The 19,695-nt window shown below is 44.5% G+C and overlaps 1 protein-coding gene across 1 annotated transcript; it reads right to left on the bottom strand.

The window, feature by feature from the left end:
* Positions 1 to 110: 110 nt before the first annotated feature.
* LOC139113330 (MAP kinase-interacting serine/threonine-protein kinase 1) lies at positions 111 to 19,435 on the bottom strand. The gene is made up of 5 exons (XM_070674413.1): positions 18,325 to 19,435; positions 12,467 to 12,601; positions 9,058 to 9,414; positions 8,355 to 8,925; positions 111 to 8,268 (listed from the first exon to the last, which is right to left on the bottom strand). The coding sequence occupies exons 1-5, from the start codon at positions 18,377 to 18,379 to the stop codon at positions 7,812 to 7,814; spliced, it is 1,575 nt and encodes a 524-aa protein (XP_070530514.1). The 5' UTR covers positions 18,380 to 19,435; the 3' UTR covers positions 111 to 7,811.
* Positions 19,436 to 19,695: the final 260 nt, after the last annotated feature.

Below are 19,695 nucleotides of genomic sequence, written 5' to 3'. Positions count from 1 at the left end.
AAGAGATGAGCGCAAAGTGAGAAAAAAGAAATTGAAAGGACGACGATGTGGATTGCAGAAAGCTCGCGAGTGAAAACTGGTTTCGCGGAATAACGAGGTCGGTACGACTCTTCCATATTTGCCTCTCTCTTTATTTTCGACTTTTTCTCCCCATTAATAATTCATATATTCCAATAAAGTATATACGGCTAATAGTGGTTATAATCTGGCGCAGCGATATTACAAATCTCTCAACTCTGACTCTCTTCGTTTTCCTTTTATCGACCTTGGCGCTTCTCTATCTCCTTATCGCCGTTTAATATCCGCGCTATCTTTTCACGCCTGTTTGCCAATTAAATAACTGCACACCAACGAATGAAGCTCCCGAGAGAAGAGGCGGCCGTTTTCGGAAAACGAAAACTTCTCTCATTCTTTTTTTTTCTTTCTTAACGAAGAATTTCTCACACTCATTCAGTCTCTCTTGTATTTGTCGTGTTCGTTACTTCTTGTAATACAAAAAGCATCCCCGTCAGAATCCTCGTATTGACTCGCATTAATTATAGGACGTTTACAGCCATTGCATTCTTACCGATTTGGTACGCGGTAATCGGTGTTTAAACAAACTCACTTCGCACTTCGTAACGCTTCTCGGTCAAACTCTTAGAAATCTGCCGTTGACATAGCATTGACGCCAACTCGGTTTGTCCGCGTTATCTTTAAGTCCCATGATTAATTTTTTTTTTATTTCAGATTTCTACAACTTTGCATCGCTATCGCAAAAGATTTGGAGCAGATTCTGCACCGTCAACTTTGCGAAGAACGAGTGTCGACGATACGGAAAAAATTATAATGTGTGGACAAGACGTATGGATTATCAGTCGTTATTACATACTACGGACATACCGATATGGCGTGCCGTCATTGCGTAATCGAAGAGTACGTTGAAGTTCGAGGATCATCGTGACGACATATTCTCTTTCTCTCTTCTTTCCACTTTCTCTCATTTTCCATAGAATAGTTTCAAGATTCAACAACGGATTTTCGTTAATCCCGAAACCGCGTAACTGCAATTAAACATCGGAAAAGGTCAACAAGGTAAATTCTTACGCGATTCACTGTGGGCTTGATTGATATACACGCACGCAAACACACAGGACGAATTTCTTTAAGACTTTATTACGAAGAGCGTCCTCGCGAGTCCCCATAGAAAAATACGTGAGATCCTCTCAAGGATACCTTGGGTTCTCAAGATTCTCGGATTACTTTGTTACGCGGCAGAAAGCACGTTGCGATCGATAGTGCGTTCGTCGAAATCAAAAGGAGCATTTCTCCCCGATTTCCGCATTTATTCTTCGTTACTTTTTTTTTTTTTTCTTTTGTAATTATATCCAATTTGCGAATAGTATCCTCAACTTAATATTTTTCTATAGAATATGATCAATTAAAAAATATCCCCTAGCTTTCGTGGAGCTTTTCGTTGTTGAAGCTAGAAAAACGCGATCGCGACTCTGTCCAGTCGAAAACGGGGGATAAATTTTTCTTTTGTAGAGGAAACGATCAGACGCTTTAATAACTACAAATCGGTCAGACTCACAGTCGAATCTCCGTATTTATAGTAAGCTAAAACCTTAATCTCTTTATTAATTTATTACTTTTGGATTAAAACAATTTTGTGCACCTAATAAAACGTCATGATTAAATTATTCGAGAGAAAGTAAATAAAATATATTATTTTTTGTTGAGCGAAATCGAAAAGCGCGATAGAAAAAAATTAAGAAATTTAGTTGTTAAAAATAGCAGTGAAAAATACGGAGGTTCAACAGTAATTCTGTACGACAGGATGTTTTGTAAAAAAAAGTGTAAGAAGCATCGACGATTTTTCAGGATAAAGCTATTCTTCGAACCGTCGAGGCATCTTACGCTCGTTAACAGACTGCATCCCGCCTCTGTATTTTCTTTTAACACGAAGGGTTGCAATTTGTACTCATATATACGCTTGTGGCCGACTTGAACGTCGACGCGCAAGGACGGCGTGCACGTACGAAATTAAATAACGCTCTGTTGGCGATCACCAGTTCCTCAGAACCGCGACCATGTCGAATGCATCTCGCGCTAGGAATCAAGAAGCGCTTAGAACGAACTTTCCATGCATTTCTTGTATTCTTCAGACGGTTTCCCAGATTTAATTATTTATTTATTTTTTTTTTTGTAATTATACAAATCAGCTACTTTCTAATTAATTCCTTCGACATGGACACGATTTTACACAAATCGCTGTTTTGGCTAAGGGCTTCTTCTCTAAGTTAACTGGATACGTCTTCGCGAACGAGATCATGAGATGTTCTCGAGTTTGTTAAATACTAGCTTTCGGAGTTGGTGTGATATATTTTGTCTTCGATTAACTTTCATCTTTCACAGTTCGTATCGCGTGCCACTTGTCGATGAAAGCTGGGCCTTCAGGAGTTCATTCCGGTCGCATATTCGCTTATGCTTCACTCGACAATCGTGATATCTCTCGAAATCAAGATGGGGGAGTGAGATGAATTTTATCAGTATGGATTCACGATTGCAAAACAATGACGCGGATATGCCAAACAATTCGAGAGAAAGTTTATATGATGTCGATACAAGAGTATGTATGCACATGTTTACATGTGTGTGTGTATGTGTATATGTAAGTTAAGGAAAGAATGTAATAAAATGTCTCTTAATTTCGCTTAAAAAATATACATTTTAATGATCAATCGTGTGAGGAATTAATGACAAATCAGATTTTTTTAAATTAAATTTCGCCATTACTGGTCTGCATCCGATTCACAGATAATATATGCTCCAGTCGTAAGAATTGTTGCATGTGGAATCGAATCAAATCACACTTCTCGCTCCCTCGGACGATCGTACGCGTTGATCGAATCGCGAAGTGATTAACATGTCTTGTTTACAGGTATAAGGTATTTTTGTACGTTCATAATCCAGTCTCAACATTTACATGTTTCTCGCGCTACTAACGCGCGCCACTTAAAATACAGATAAAAATACGTACGAGAAATTAGCGCCTCCGTGCTCACATCTTATTTTTTTTTTTTTTTTTTTTGTATTTTTTTTATATATATATTTTTTTTTTCTTTAGTGTCTAACATCATTCATTCACAATCATTTAAAAGAAACAACGCAACACGATCGTTCCAAATGCAAATTAAGTGACTAAATCACGTGGTAAAAGCGAAAAAAGATCTCCGGGTTTGATATTCTTTTAAAAAAAAGAAAATTTATCAAATATTACCGCGTAATACAGTTTTGAAAATGATACGTGAGCACGTTGTTAAATGGACTTTAGCCCTTGTTCTCGAACGTTTTCTCTCTCTCTCTCTTTTACTCTCATTCTCTCAATCTCTCGCAAAACTGAAGAACGACTTCGGTTTACAAAATCTCTAATACTAAGCAGTAAGATATCGCACCAAACGCAAGGAATAAAGGGGTGACCATCGCATCCTCTAATCGTTTCTTTCAGATGTTTTCAATCGTAATCTTGAGAACAATTCCAGAAATGCGACATGGTCACTCCTTTCTTTCTTCGCAATCAAGCTCCATCTCCTCAACCGTGTCAAAAAAATATATCATATATGTTCTACATACAAGTAGGTATGAAAAATAAAAAATATTTTTTGGCCATTTTTCTCGTTTTATAACAATTTTTTTGGGATGCGTGAAGATGAGGATGGGGATGATGATGTGGTAATAGGAAAAGGGCTCGTGATGTGTGAATGGAGGTCGATTCGGAGAGGAATGTTTTTCAATTTCAAGGGAGAGGGTTCTGGTTCAGAAAATCGTGAAAATGTGAAGGACGTGCGTTGCGTATTGTGGAAAGGGCGAACGGGAAAAGGATATTGGATCGGGATGAAAACTGGGGAGAACTACCTATCGATCTAGCTCTTTTAGGATATAGGCACTATAGCTACGAGATAAATCTTATTTACATTCTCCAGTTTTCTCTTACTGTCCCTTCGATCGATATACCTACTACGATTACAAGAATAAGAAAAGTGATGGAAAATCAGCTCTTGTCGAGTCACCGCACACTCTTTTCCTTTTTCCTCCGCGACGAAACTAAACGATGGGATCAGAGACCGCTTGTGATGTAATCTCGAACACATTAGCCTGTGCTTAATAACACATTATTATTTTTTTGCTCGTGAAAAAAATGCGCTCGTCGCGCGTTTGATAACGCATCTCCTTTCGTCTTCTCTCACTGAAAAGGAGGTGCTCGTCCTTCGTAAAGATATGTGTCAATCGCGCGGATACTATCTGGATAAGCGGATTTTACAAGATCCGGCGAAGAGTGTGCGGGTAGAAGATGAGAGGAACGGGACGCGTACCACTTAAAATGTATATGACACGTGATGATTATTTTTATCTTTTTTTTTCCTTTTCGCACTTTTTTTGTTTTTTTGGTTTTTTTTTTGTTTTTTGTTTTTTTTTTTAAAAGTGTAACGAAAATTTTTCTCGCTGTCTCCTCACATCGTGACTCGTTCCTCCGTAGGATTACCCGCGCCACGGCGTTGGCACGACGCGCAAAATACACATCAGCACATCTTACACGCTTCCTTCGTCAACTTGACATTCGGCAAAGTGACTTATAACGCTTACCATGTATTACAAGGAAGAAAATGAGAATGATAATGTCTGCGCCTCGCATTTACAGCCAACCGACTGTGCCATACCGACGATGCAACTGTTATGGTCCAGCCACTGCACAAGAAAAGCGTTATCACAATTCCAATCTTCGGCGATCGAAACAATTATGTTGATCGTGTCTGACTCTCGTGAACCGGGTGAACGAAAGTGTTAAGACGATCCGCTCGCGAAATAATACAGAATGGAGAGATGTAAAGGGATAAAAATAAGCAATCGATCTGGCAATAAGTCGGTATGGCGCAGCGGTACAAACTTACACTACAAAACTTACGACAAGGTGTTGGGTTTTTCTCTTAAAGGCTAGTAATTAATTTCTCCCGCACGCTTCTTTTCACGCTGTGCAGCACACCAAGACGTAATACACATGCACGCATACACACATTCGCGCATTCACATGCACATTTATACTGTATTATACACTCTTAAATTCGCACAGATCTGTGTATTATGGCCATTTTTGTATATTTTTTTTTTCTTTTCCTTTCATATTTTTTCCCTTACGCCGACACACTTCCTCATGCATTTCACTTTCGTATCCTTTTACACTATTCTTTTTCTTTTAAAAAAAGAAAGCGCACCCACTTATACATTCGAGTCTACATTGACTCATTACCAAAACACACAATCGACACAAAAGAAAAATCCCTTCGTTTCACGACCCGATAGAAGAGATAATGAACAGTTTTGCATCATTTTTTCTGAGAGGTACGCTTAATTGCTTAATATGATGAATATACCGTATAGAGCTTCGCGCAAGACGAATAAAGAAAGACAAGCGGGGAAAATAAGCCTTTTTTTTATAATGGAATTATAGATTCGTGTCACGGTTAATTAAAGAACGATAGGAAAAATTATTTAGCCTTGCGCAAAGAGGCCGATAAATATATTAATCTTCCAATATTTTCTCTTAAGAGAGCTCACATTATATATTGCTTTCCATATTTCTACACATCGTAGCTTTTTTATTTTATTTACACGAGTCTCATATATATACATATATACATATACATATATATACATATATATATACATATGTATATATACATATATATAATCTCATCCACGCGCGCTATAAACTCTAAATCTTTTCACCTTGCCGGTACTTACAAAGTACAAAGAAGACAGAGGTTTACAAAAGCCATATCCGCCGTGTATGCTACAGCAAGCGAATGACTTTCTAAGAAAGTTTCAAATGATGCAATTACAATGTACAAACGCATGTTACACTCGCAGCCCTCCAGAGTTACACGTTTCTGCAAGGAAGATCGCGAAATCCCGAGGTGCGAATACCAACAACGTCGATGTTAATTCCGAAGGAACTGCACTTTGTAAATCTTATAGATAGTTTTTCTCCTCATCTTCATCACTTTTTAATTGTACGAGTATAGAATACCGTGCAGCGATTTCCCAGCTGCCCTGAGTAAAATCTGTTCACCGTATCAAGACATGAATGAAAGAGAAATTCTTTTATCCTTTTCTTTTAAAACGTACGATAAAATAAAAAAAAATGTTAGCCGGTGATTTATTCTTATTTAAACCAAACTGTTTCGTAAATGTTTGTTGAATAAAGTTGTTGAAAAAAAAAAAAAAAAAAAAATTTGTAACCAAGGTATAAAGCATTATCGTGGGTGGGCCAGCGTTAAAACAATTTTTGGTCGGTAAAACTACAAAAGTATTTAACACGTAAACCAATGAACAATATACCGTAATTTAACAACTGAGAAACTCTAAACAAACTAGTCACTTTCTCCTTTTGATCCACTTTCGATTAACTTTAGTTTTAAATGTTGCTTTGAAATCTTGCCGACTTATAATCTATCGCGTTTCTATTATCTAATATGAGCAAACTAATCTGCACCTGCGGGCCGAGATGCGCTCACCCCGTTTGCTCCGATTCGAAAATATATTATGGCTCGAACATGAAACAATATCAAAAAAGCAGTAAAAGGAACATCTTTTTCACCTTACGTCGGTTGCGTCTGTTAATTTTTTTTTCCATTTAAAGAATTCAGCGGACAAAAAAAAATAAAAATAATGTTTACGTAATAGAGATGCTCGTACGTTCAACGGCGCACGAACTATCACGATCACGAGGGATCTTCACTTTTCTGTTGCTTTTTTTTCTGTCCTATACACGACGCACGCACGTGGGTTAACGTGTACACTACTCCGTAGGGAAAGAATAAGATTGCCGACAACGTTAGTTGTAGCAACGTGCTATTCCAAATTATATTCAAGATGCTTATCCACAATGTTTATTCACTTGCGCAATACGATGTTGACGTGCGAATGAATGGAATATCCGAATACATCAGTACGTATACTGCAAGTGATGTTCGATGCATGTGTTGTGTAACTATCTCTGTACAATATGCAACATATGACTGCGTGGATAACACTGCACGCAGCGAGGATAACAATGTTCGATGAAATCAGACTTGTTTTTATTTCCAGGAAAGACGAGAAAGAAATTACTCGCGCGCGCAGCGCAACGTCGATGATTGGAGTCAAACTGCAGTATAATTATCTTTCTTTTTGCCTCGATTATGATAAATATCGTCCTTGCATACCGCGGCATAGTACACTTCGCTGCGTTTACAGCGCACACATTAGTATACGTATATATATGTATACATATATACATGTATATATGCATACATATAATATTACGATTAAGAATTATATTCTAAATAAAGTATTTCTCTAAATCCCTTATTTTATATTTTACTTTTACTTTAATAGTTAATTATTTAAGTGTCATAATTATCGTGTTACCAATTAATTTGAAATTAAGATATATTTTATATTGGAAATAAAAACACTCTGGTTGCCATCCAACTGTCTGTTAAAAGAAGTTTAAAACAAGCTTAGGATAATTGAGAAAGAAAAGAAAATAACGATATTCTGTTCGATTACTTTTCGCGGCAAATACTTTCTGATTATTATCGCTGTCGTCACTATCGTAAATGATTGAGCCTGTTCTCATTATCCGCGCAGAATCAAAAACCCGACTTATGCTACGTTAGCTTCCTAAGCCATTGGAAAAGGTATTGTACATCGTTCGCGTTTTTTCACATAGCTACAAAAAGACAAGTGATACTGTAGCGAGAAAAAGTGATCGGTTCTACAGCGACTTCTCAGCCACTCGGAGACGCAATTACCGCTTTGCCGGTTTGACGTTCGAGCAGGTCTGAGCGTGCCTTCAAACGGCGCTGCATCAGACGACTCTCAGTCGGCGGTGATAGCCCAAACCAATTCTGCAACGAGTCCTTACTGATGACGCGATTCTTGCCAATGATCTTTGAATCATTCAGATCGACGCTGGAGCGCACGGAGCAAGATTTTGGCCGTGAGCCGTCAAACTCACTAGACGAATGCGTTGTTAAGTGCTTACTGTTCTCGGACAGCTCGCTGCTGGAGTCGGACATGTGACCGTACGGATGATTATCGTCGTCAGTTGATGACGTAGACAGTCTGGGCTCTCGATTCTCCGCCAGCTCCTCGAGATTCAGAGAGAAATGCTGAAGTACCACGCGATTCACAGCCATTGCAGACTCGGCGAACGCTGAGAGTTCTCGAGCGGAGTTGTTCCTCCTAAAGATAAACGTAGCGTATATGCTTGCAAGTGATCAATCATGCGATAATAAAGTGATTGAAAAAGATAGTAAAGAAATATCTACCTTATGATATGAGGCGTGGTAAGTGATCGATCACCAGTTTCGACGGAAGTCGGCCCGGGATTAATCCAGGGATGTTTCAAAATACTATCGGCGCTAAGCCTTTGGTGGGCCTCCTTAACGAGCAAGCCTCTGATCAAGTCCTTCGCGTCCTCAGAAATGCATCTCCACTCCTTGTCGGGAAACTCGTATCTACCTTCCTGAATACTGGTGAAAAGCAACTCTTGACAGGCCTGGCAATTCTCTCCTCTGCCCCAACCGCAATCGGTGCCGCAGTTTCCATAGAAAGGCGGATAACCGCAGAGAAGAATGTACATAATAACGCCGAGACTCCAGAGATCGCAACGTTTGTCGTAATAATTGGCCTCGCCGATGAAAGCCTCGACCACTTCCGGCGCCATAAACTCGGCGCTGCCCACCGGTGTCAAAAGCTGCGGCGTAGCCACAGGACTAGACAACGAGTTGTTGAACTTGATACCTGAGCCAAGATCAAAGTCGCATACCTTGATCGGCGTCAACTTGTCCGGATACACGCACAAGAGATTCTCAGGCTTGAGATCTCTATGAGCAATACCTGAACACATAACAAGACATATACGATTAAAACATATAAATATCATAGTCAATTCCTAAGCTTTTGTCAAGTAGCATGTGATTTTTATCGATTAAACGAATCAATGGGATCACTTAGTCTCCCTGAAATTACCTTTCTTGTGAAGGAAGTCGAGCGCACTTGCAATCTCTTTGACGATTTGGCTCGCCTCTCTTTCGGTAAAGTGAATTCGTTCCTGAATCCTGTTCAACAGCTGGCCACCGTTGATCTTCTCAAATACGAGATAAAACTTCTCGTCATCCTCGAAAAACTCGATGAGTTGTATGATGTTTGGGTGACCCTGACAATGATGGAACGTCTCGACTTCCTTGAATACTCTGGCGCGTGCGTGTCCGGGAATCTTGTCAATGATCTTTACGGCGTACTCGAGGTCCGTGTAAAGGGACGTACAGGTCTGGACTGAGGCGTAAGCACCTTCTCCAAGAACTTCTCCAGTCAATTTGTACAGTTCTGTAATAGAGAGTAAAAATTCTTTTACACTCATCTTTAAGATAACATCTTTGCTTTTTCGATTATACTTAAACTTATAATGCAGTCATACATTATCTCAAATTTTCGCTAAGCTCTTTCAAATAAGATACAATTATTTTATTACCGATTAAAAATTATAATTATATTCTAACTAATTTATTATAGTATAATCGGTTATGACTCTTTACGCTTAATCTTTTATGCGTTAAAACATTTTCAGAAGCTACAGTTTTAAGTCGCAAATATCCATGCAACGCTTAGATATTTACGGTAATGTTAAAGGCATTTCTGGAATCGAGCGTACACTCGTTCAAAGATTGCGAAACTTTTCCGGCTTGCCGAGGTAAAAAACATCGCAGTTTCTTGCATCCACGAGCGGATTCACCGCGATGAATCAATGCGACACCCGCACGATACCCATTCGGCATGGAATTGCGCATCGCTCTTTACGAATACGCGGTTGACGATTACGTCGCACCGTATCGCGTTGACATTGTAATGACTAGAGGGGAGCCTAACATCGAGAACGAATCGATCCAAGCACACAAGAGCCGCGCATTAGAGACGCTTTCCTCCACGACGCGATCGGCCAGGATATCTCTTTTTCTTTTAGCTCCGCTTCCAGAAGAAAGACAAGAATGCCCACGGTAGTTTGTGTCTGCAAGACAAATTTTGTTATTAATTTCGCTACTTCGATTATTTTTAAACATGTGATATTTCGCTTACTCGAGTTTGCCATTGAAAGTCATTGAAAGAGGAATGTCTCGAGTTCTCTATATCTCGTTCGATCGCGGTAGCTTGTTACGCTCGAAAAGCCCAATTATCTCCGGTTTCAGGCGAGGCTTGGACCGCGAACGGGTGCGTGATGGACGGTGTATATGTATGTGTGCGCGTCCTGCTCTAACGGCCGGGCAATGTCAAGGTCGAGAGGGGGTGGCCGAGATCGTAGCGTGGAACTACGACGCATATACACCGAATTTTCCCTCTCTCTCGGAAGTTCGCGCATCGGACTACGCCACCGGCTCCTTTCCTTCTTTCTATCCTCGCCGAGTCCGCCGGCGCGTCCCATCCCTTCGTGTCCATCCCTACCTCGCGGCCTTCTCGCGAGAGCCTGACGCTACACCGCGCGCCTCGGTTTGCCTATATCTCCCTCTTCGTCGCTGCGCATCTTGCCACCCGTTCCACCTTTCCCTCCGATATTCTACGTCAGGATACGCGCGCATGGCAGCGTCGCTTAGGCGCCTAGCAACCGGAGCCCGATAATATGCATCCACGTCGTTTACGTCGTTCTGCGCCAATTTTAACAAGCGTCCCGCTCAAAAATAGCGTTGCTTCGAAAATTCCGCGATCATCGACCTATTCGTAATTAACGGCCCAGAAGAAGTAATACCGGGCGCAAAAGGGCTCGCTTAACAATCGGGCGTCTTTGACAAAATTAACCCGGATTACATTTTCACTAGGCGAATGATTGCGACAGCAGTTTTACGCTTAAGTTCGGCGGACTCTTGACCGAGTCGTTTCATCTACTTCGGTATACATATAGCGGAGGCATATGCACCGTCTTGGTGGAGTGGAAGTTTCTCGAGCTCGCAAATCGATCACGTGAAGTGACGAAACCGGTCGGGATTGCGAACTTGGTTCTTCACATTTACTTAAAACGAGATCAGTATTTTTTGTGACACTGCAATGATTGAAATTTTTTAACGTTTTGTTGAGACTACTGAGATATACATATTGTATAATAAATACATACGTAATGTTTTTGATAAGACAAATTAATCACGTCTGCAAATTTTACCAAATTATTATCTAATCTCTTCTTTAAGATTTAATTTGTACAATTGAGTTGCTCAAGAAGATTCATTATTCTGCCCGTGTCAGAATGTTAATTTTAATCAATTTTATTTGAAAAAATTACTTGTTAATTATATAATAATTATTTACAAATTACTGCGCTGAAATGCAAATAATTCTAAAGCTCGAGAATCTAAACCAAACCGACTCTTTAGCACCGAAAACACGTACAATAAATTCATAGCTCTCTGTGGGCCGCACCGTATCGATCGAGTGAGCGGCTCCGTGGCCGAATAACCGTATTTGCCAGCTGCGCAACTCGGATTAATTCCGATCTCGTGTTCTTCGTCGACCAGTTTATCAGCTTAGGGGTGTAAAAACTGCCGTACTTTGCGTACGCTCAGCGATAAACTGTCAACGCAGACATTTCTGTGGTATAAACAAAAACGGTGTACACGTGGACCTTTACATGCCGATTTAAATTAAATATATCAAAACTTATTAGTGTTAAAAGTTACATCGAGATAAATGTACGGATTAAAGCTATTAAAATTCAATCTAAATTAGAGACATTAATTTCAATTAACTGTCCGATTCGCATCTAAAAACCCACAAAAAAAAAGAGAAAAAAAAAACAAAGGCATCCGCGCGTGTTCAAGCGTCTCTGCTATTCTTTCTTCGTGCCTCAAACTGTTCTCCATGTCTGGTATTACTGGGCAGACTCGTAAACAAGTAACTCGCCTTGGAGTTCTTCCAATAAGTGTAAGACGAAAGCGAGAGCTCGGGCATTGTTTGACTACGTTTTATTCTTCGGGGCGCACCCGGCGTCGGAGGCCCAAGGGGTAACAGCGGACTTCCGGTGTTCATAAACAAGCGGCGGCACGCAAAATTCCAGGCCGCCTGCGCGATCGATTATCGCCACCCCGCGCGAGTTTCTCGAGCGTTCCGAACTTGTCCAAGGTCACATATATCTACGAAGGAGAACTGCAAGTCACTGGTGTAAAATAGGAGAAAAAGCCGCGCCGCGAAGGGATGCATGCACACCGAAGTGCTCACATCGGGAGATCGAAAACAGCCGTCCTACCTAATTTCCGTTCGCGCTCTCTTCCTTCCTCGCTCTGTCTGTCTCTCTCCCTTTTTCTGTTATCGTGCGACGGGATCCAAACAGTCGCACAAATCTCTCATCGTCAAACATTCTCTTGCACCCTCTCTCGTGATCGAAGTCGTGCGAATTTACCTTGGAAGCAGGTGGACACCACGGAGGAGCCGGAGCGTCTCTTCCTGCGCCTCTTGCGTCTTGCCTCCTCCTGACGAGCCTGCACCGCGCTCATGGATTCTCCCGTTGAAGCCACATCCCGGCAGGTGCCGTCGCCTGAAACACACAATACGTTATTAATTCGAGTTCACAATTTGTTGACCACACCTTTCCGCCTAGCATCTCTTTCACAAATGCACGCCGCTTTAATCGAGTTTCATTGAAAGATCCGACAAACTCATTAACAAGCACGAGTAAGTTTTTACGTTTACAATTCTTTCGTTAATCTAGTTCACTTATTTTTCACACGATTAGAACGAAGACTCTGACCCGAATGACGAGACAAAGACGGCTAAAAATAACGGCAAAGTAATTTTTCACCGTGAATATGCATGCACGGCATAAAACGGGGCATCTCTGAAGACGCGGTTGTGCAACGAGCGTGTTTATTTGCGGACAAAGTAGCTCTCTCGTGGCCTACCACACGTGACGGACTCGCGTTTCGCGTTATCGCCATTTATTATTGTGAGGCTTATCGACGTTGCGGCGGCGGCGGCTTAGTCATCCCTCTCCTTTCCGCTTGTTGCGATAATTTTCGTCGGTGGATATATTTAACCAATAATTTACGACCCGATAGAAGCAGCGAAATTTCATCCCGCGGCTTGACACGCCGAGGAAGATGAAGATCGGTTACGGAAAAAGATCCCCGCGTAACCAGGGAACCTCGCATTCATCGGGACGCGCGTCGCTTTTATGAATAACCGTACTCTCATTAGTTGAGGGTTTAAAATAATGCCCGCGCGTTGTTATAATTATCGCTCGCTAGACTCTGCAGCGTCACTCGGCTATTTCCAACATCGGAGAATTATTCCGTTCAACGTTTTTACATGCCGGCCGTGGGATTCGAGCTACCTGCCGCCCCAACTTGATCAGGCCCAAAACCAGATCGAACCGGAGGTCCAAGTGGCGAGCAAGGTGGCACCGTGTCGTAAAAAAAAAAATAATGGGACAATAATCGTGTGGGAGAGAAGTTTTGCTGAAAATCGCCGTGTTCGGCAGTCAGTCCCTTCCTGACCGAATATTCTGGGGCGGCTTTCCTCCCCTCTGTGTAATAAAACACGCGGGACGAAGAAGGGCGGGAGAGTCCCGGGGCTCCACAGGGGTGCCGCGATTATAGAGGACCGAACTTTTATGCCTGGCAGGGATGGCAAGCGCAATCGATTTAGCCGGCAGCAAATGAAGACGGGAATCGCGTTCCCCCTCGTGCGTTTTCCTCCCCTTTCGACACAATGGCAAGCTCCTCGAAACCGCTGGTAGCTCTTCCATTGCGTGTTTCGGACACATGTACGCTTCGGAGTAATCCGACGGACGGGCGGGTGGCGGTCGTGAGAAGACTCGGACCGGACGGCCACCGTTCAGTTTTCGACGATTAAAGATCACGGGTCGATGAAGTACCCGAGTAAGAATTTCTCGGAAGTGAAACTCGCCTAAATCGCCTAATGCCGCGAGACAACGAGCCAGCGGCTTTGATTTTGCACGGCCCAGGCCTGTGTACACGTAGGTAAGCTCTCTGTCCCTCGCACTTTCTAATTCAGTCGCTAAAAATGGGACCGCTGGTCGCCAATACGAGCCGCCGGCAGTTTGGCGTTTCCCTCTCTGTTCTCTTCGCTGGGAAAGTTCACTCGGCTTGGCGCACGAAGGCGCAGCTTCGCGAGAGAGAGGACCGGTACGCGATTCACGATCCGCGTGTTAACGGAGATACATGACGGCAGCAGATATTTACCGCGAGATGTATATCGCCCGGTCGGGGTCACGCTGTAGATTACGGCGTGATATTTCCGCGACCATCGTCTCCCGTCGAAGCTCGAATATATTTTTCGCGCGTTGAAAAATACCTCACGCTAAATGAAAATCCGTAATTGCGGCCGTGCGAATATTAACTGCGCTTAATTACAGGAGTCAAGGAGTTATTTGCTTTTTAATTAAACCAGGTAGAACTCTATGTGCTTCTAAGCCAACACGAACGCAAGCGTAACGTAAGGGCTATTTACAAAATTTTTATAAATTTTTTTGCCGAAGAAAGATTTTCCTGGGCTCATATTTGAATCAGCTGATCGAAGCTAAGAGTAACACCACTCGATTGTCTCGCTAGAAATAGAGCCGCGAAGAATCAAGAACTGCTAGAAGTTAAGAAAGTTAGCCAACTGTGCTTAACGGGCGACCGGGTCCCCTTGAAATAATTTCAGTCGACCTCTTTAAGTAACGAACGCCGACGACGACGCGGTGGCGGAATTGCAACGGTGTCTTTCGACCGACGCGGAAGAGATGCGGGCGTGGGCGAGATCGTCGTGATCCCGCGATGAATAGCAAAGTATCGGCGTGCGCAAAGTGAATCAACTCCGTGCCACTCCTTTGAGAACGAACGGGCAAACGCGCTCACGGGTCGTTCGCGTGGGTCGAGGAGAAATCAGAGCCGGATCGGGAACGAGCATCGTGCAACCGTAAGCCGAAGTGCCGATCTCATTGTCACCGACGGTCGCAATCGACTTCCGAAATTGTTGACGGAGATTAGGTCGACGTGGCGTGAAATTTCGTTGAATCAAGCACGAGATACACCGGTCGCCAAATCGAACGCGGGATACACGCGAGTTATATATTTAGCTCACGCGACCAATGACTGCGTTAATCGACGACAAACATAGTCGAAGCCAAAATCGGCTCGGCGACCGAACGAAGTTACCACGCTCCTCTGCGCTGCTTCTACCGGCATGGATTAATCCCGACTTAGCTACTCTTCTAATTATACAGTCTAATTCTGTCGGTACAGATTAATTTTCATCTCCATTTAATTTAACTTATACGTTTCTTTCGTTTTAAGAATTAAAAATATATCGCTTCGAAAACTGGCACGAATCAAACTTATTTTTTTTTCTCTTGTTCTCTTTTTCTTCGGTAAATCACTTACTGATCTCGCGTCGACTATTGTTACATTTCAGCGGCGTGGCTCGGTCATATTTTCACGCGCGATTATAATTTTGGTAGCGCGGCGAGTGTATTTTCGTGCCTCGCCGGTCGCCACCGACGCCGCACAACGACCGACACCGCGAGTTCAATGACTGGCACAGAAAAGGAACGCCGCCATCTTACGCGAGATATGCACGTACGATAGCGTTCTATCCGCGAGCGCAAGCGTGTGCGGGTGCTGCTGATTACGCGAAAATCGTCACGGGGGTAATCCTCCTTATGTAAGTGATCAAGAAAAAACATTGGTGCACAATATCGGCGAAGAACTGCCGCACGAGAATCAAAAGAAAAAAAAACTCGCGTCTTATCAGATTAAAAGTAAAACGGGCACGAGAGCCTCTTCGAAAATATAACTAGGCTTGAGCTAATAAATTAGTGACGTGATATACTTCTGCTCGCTTTAATCGTCTTGGGGCTACACGACCGGGCTTTGTTCGAAACGAAACTGTATATCGGTCGGCTAAATTTCCGAAAGGTGACGCGTCTTGGAACAATGGTCTATCATTAACGCTCGCATAACATTAAAGCGAGCAGGGCGCCGGTACGCGAACGTCGTCGCCTAATTAAAGGGTCAGGCGGAAAAGGGGAGTCATCACACGGCGTGCCGGAGCGTGACTCTAGTTTTTTCCACCCGGTATCGTTACGTGAGGCTGCACATATGTGACGCGGAGGATCGGCGCATGAAGGCTTCGCTGGGTAACGCTCGCCCAGAATTTTTCCGTTGTTTGCGAAAAATTTCCCCGTTCGATCCGGGAACCAGTCCAAGAAGAGAGAGAGAGACCTAAGAAGATAAATGATAGGCCTTCGCGTTCCGGTTGTTAAATCGCAGCTGCACTTGTCGCGCTTCTACCCGCAGAGTCATCGAGTATATTTGGGCCGCTTTGTCCTTCCTACTCATCGCGCGTTCCCTTACGCACATCCGTTTCGCGAGTGTCTCCTCGCGGTAACGCAGCTTGCTTTATTCGTGGAACTCGTCCGCCTATCGTCTTCGAGGAGGGCGATCGGAACCGAGAAAAAACGGCTGCGTAAAATGTGCCGAACCGGCTCTTTTGTCCCGCGCGTCGTGCATGTTTCGCTTTAAGAGCGCGCCGAACTGACATGCGCGGCCCGGGACCCTTCCTCCCTTCGTTCTTTGTTTGGGTCGCCCTACTCGCGCTCTCCCTTCGCGTCGCGAACCGCCGGTGCTGAGGAACCCCGAAATCCCCTTTCGAAGCCTCGTATACCGACTAACCCACTTGTCCCTCCTTCCACCCCTTCACCGTGCGCTTCTCCCGAAAAGTAATCCATCGTGCCAACGACGTGGCCGGTTGAAAACGACGTTGCAAAAGACGCTTTCCTCCGCCCCTAAAATATCCCCTCCCCTCCCCGAGTTCGCGGAATATTGGCGTAAAATCGTCGCGTCAAGCGCAAATTACATATTCAGCGGGATTCGATTCGCGAAATAGTCCGGCGGACGGAAATAAGAATTCGGCGGTCTCGTATTTACGGCCCCGCTTTCTTCCGCTCCTCTTCGTCGCGGTGAAGAGAAATTGCGGGCGCGATGATTATAATTACGGATTTTATATTTATACGCGCGCGCTATTAGCAGACCGAATGCGTCAATGAACGAGCGGGCGGAGATGCAGGCAAAGATTGTCATGTGCGGGAGATGATAGTGCGGAACGCGTTCGTTTCGTCATCCTGTTATTTCGGACGCAAACCGCGCGCTCGTCCGTCCCACCTTCATTATGCCGCGCACCGTTGCATAATTCGTACGTGGCGCCAGACCACGTCGAGTATTTTTCCAGGTTTCCGCTTTTAGACATAATAAAGACTCGGGCGGCGCTATAATTGCCGGCTGGCTCGATTGACAGCCCAGCCGCAAGAGAATAAACGCGATTCCGCTCGTTGACGAGGCTGATCTATTCGATATGTCCCTCTTTTAACTGCGAAGGCGAGTCGCGCGGAATTTCGATCGCAATCGAAACGATGTTGCAACGGAGGGAAAAAAAAAAAAATTGTCGCGATAAATATTCATCGGCGAAGCTGGGCGCTCAGACAGAAAGGTTGTTTATGTCGCGATCCCGTGTAGCATGACGAAACTCGTTCCCGCAGCTCGCGAATTGAAATTTTTCCCCGAGTTAACGGGCGAACAATTATCGTCTGGTCTGTTTTCTCGCCGGGTTTGGTTTCTCGCAGAGGGTCAGGGAACGAGTCGCCGCTTAATTGTCGGCCGACGCGCGCGACCGCCGACTCCTAGAAAGTTCTCTCCGTTGCGCCTTCCACGGCCGATTGGTATTCGCGGCGCGATTTTCCGCGACGAAAAGCGAATCGCTAAACGAGAGTCTGCATTCTCCGGTATTCTCGCGGGTTCTTTCTGTCTCTCTCTTCCTGCCGGCGACTCGAGCGTGAAGCCCGTCAATCGTTTCTCTCCACCTTCCCTTTGTGTTTCTATCTACGCTTGCCCCGCGACAACGGTGAAAACGCAAATCGCGAAAGAGCATTCGTTCCGGCACCCGTTACCGGGTCGCTACACATCGACCGGTGAAAATGGCCGCTGCGAGCTTCGCAATTTAGCCGGTCTGACAAAACGAACCGTCGACGAAAGAGTTTCGCGATTCAGCGTAAGTTTCTTTGACGAATCCGGGGATCTTTTTCTTCGATGAAGTCACAGAGACGTTGACGGGAAGCTAGAAACGAACGACTTCTCGCGGACGAAACTCCCGACGTGCAGTGAAATCGCAATCAATTAATCTTTTGGAATTACAGAAAAATCTGACGCTACAAAAAAAAAAAAAAAAAAAAAAATTCATCGTTACAAATGTTTTATAACTCACCTCGCCCGGCCTCCTGCGTGCCGTCCTCTCTCTCCTCCAGAATTTTCTCCACCATGGTCTCCTCTCGTCGCCCTCACGAACGATCGTCCGGGGAAAGATCAGATAATCTCCTGGCTCACCGCTGTCGCGAGATCGGTCCAAGTGCACGCTCTTCCGCAACTCACACCGATAGCAATAATTATAAAAAAGAGTCAGTCGTATATACAAAAAACCCTATCCACTAAGATACTGATATAATCTTTCTTCAGAGCGATGTTCCTCTCTATTCCCCTCGCTCGGTCCTAGTCTCTCCAGGTCTCGCGTCCCTGGCTTCGCTCTCTCGCTCTTCTTAGTCTCCTTTTTCTCGCGAAGAAGGTCGATGTATATCAGCGTCGATATCACAGATGTAAATAAATATATAAAGCCTATCCCTCTTTATCTCTTTTTATATATATAATATATATATCTTGCCTTCGCGCAGTCCTCCTCTCTGACGAAGATGACACGTCCACAGGTGCTACTGATAACGATGTTGTTGTTTTTGAATAAATACTATCACAGACTTTGACACTGCACTTTCTCTCGGCCGGTCATCCTCCGTGCTGGGCTCTTTTTTTACTCCTCTGCGCGCTCTCTCTCTCTCTCTCGCTCGCTCCCTTTCTCCTTCTCACTCGCTCTTTCTCTCGCCCTCGGCGTCGATCTTGTTCGCCGGTGTATCTTCCTCTTCTCACAACCGAGCAGCCAAGCCCTTCCGCCGTTGAGAAGCCAAGCTCTCGCCGTCAGCCTCTCGCTAGAACCTTCTCCACGACCTGCTCTTCGCTGCTGCTACCACCTCCTCCTCCTCCTCCTCCGCTGCCGCCGCTGCTGCTGCCTTCTCCTCCTCGCCTCGCTCCTCCGCAGCTCCCTCCCGGCTGAAGGTTTTTAACCGGACGTACCGGGCCTGGTCGCACGCGAAAGCCCCGCGGTGGTCGTCGTGGCTCCGTCGTCGCTATCGCACAGCCTCTCGCACGTAGCGGCAATCGGGCTCGGAAGCGCATTAAAAATCCGTCTAACACATCTGGCCTCTCTTCCACATCACCATCCCTCACTGCTCGGCAGTTGGTTTCCGACTGAGCTCGACAAGATGGCTGCCTTGCTTACTAACACTCGGCGTCCCGTCTCACCGCGGCCTCCCCGCGCCATCCGTTCGCTTCGTGGCCTCCACTCCGCCTCGCGCTCTCTTCGTCTCTCCCTGGCCGTTCAGTTGCTCTCTCTCTCGCTCCTTCTCTCTCGCCACCGTCGGCCGGCGAATCGCGTGGCTTCGTCGACGCCCAGCGAGTCACGTAGGCTACGTGGTTCTCAGACGACGGCTCCGAAATCTCCGGCCAGGAGGATGACGCAAACGGCAACGTT

Source organism: Cardiocondyla obscurior, linkage group LG02, assembly GCF_019399895.1.
Source record: "Cardiocondyla obscurior isolate alpha-2009 linkage group LG02, Cobs3.1, whole genome shotgun sequence".
NCBI classification, from domain to species: Eukaryota; Metazoa; Arthropoda; class Insecta; order Hymenoptera; family Formicidae; genus Cardiocondyla; species Cardiocondyla obscurior.
The sequence above is the reverse complement of the archived record's forward strand: the minus strand, read 5'-3'. Positions and strand labels throughout refer to the sequence as shown.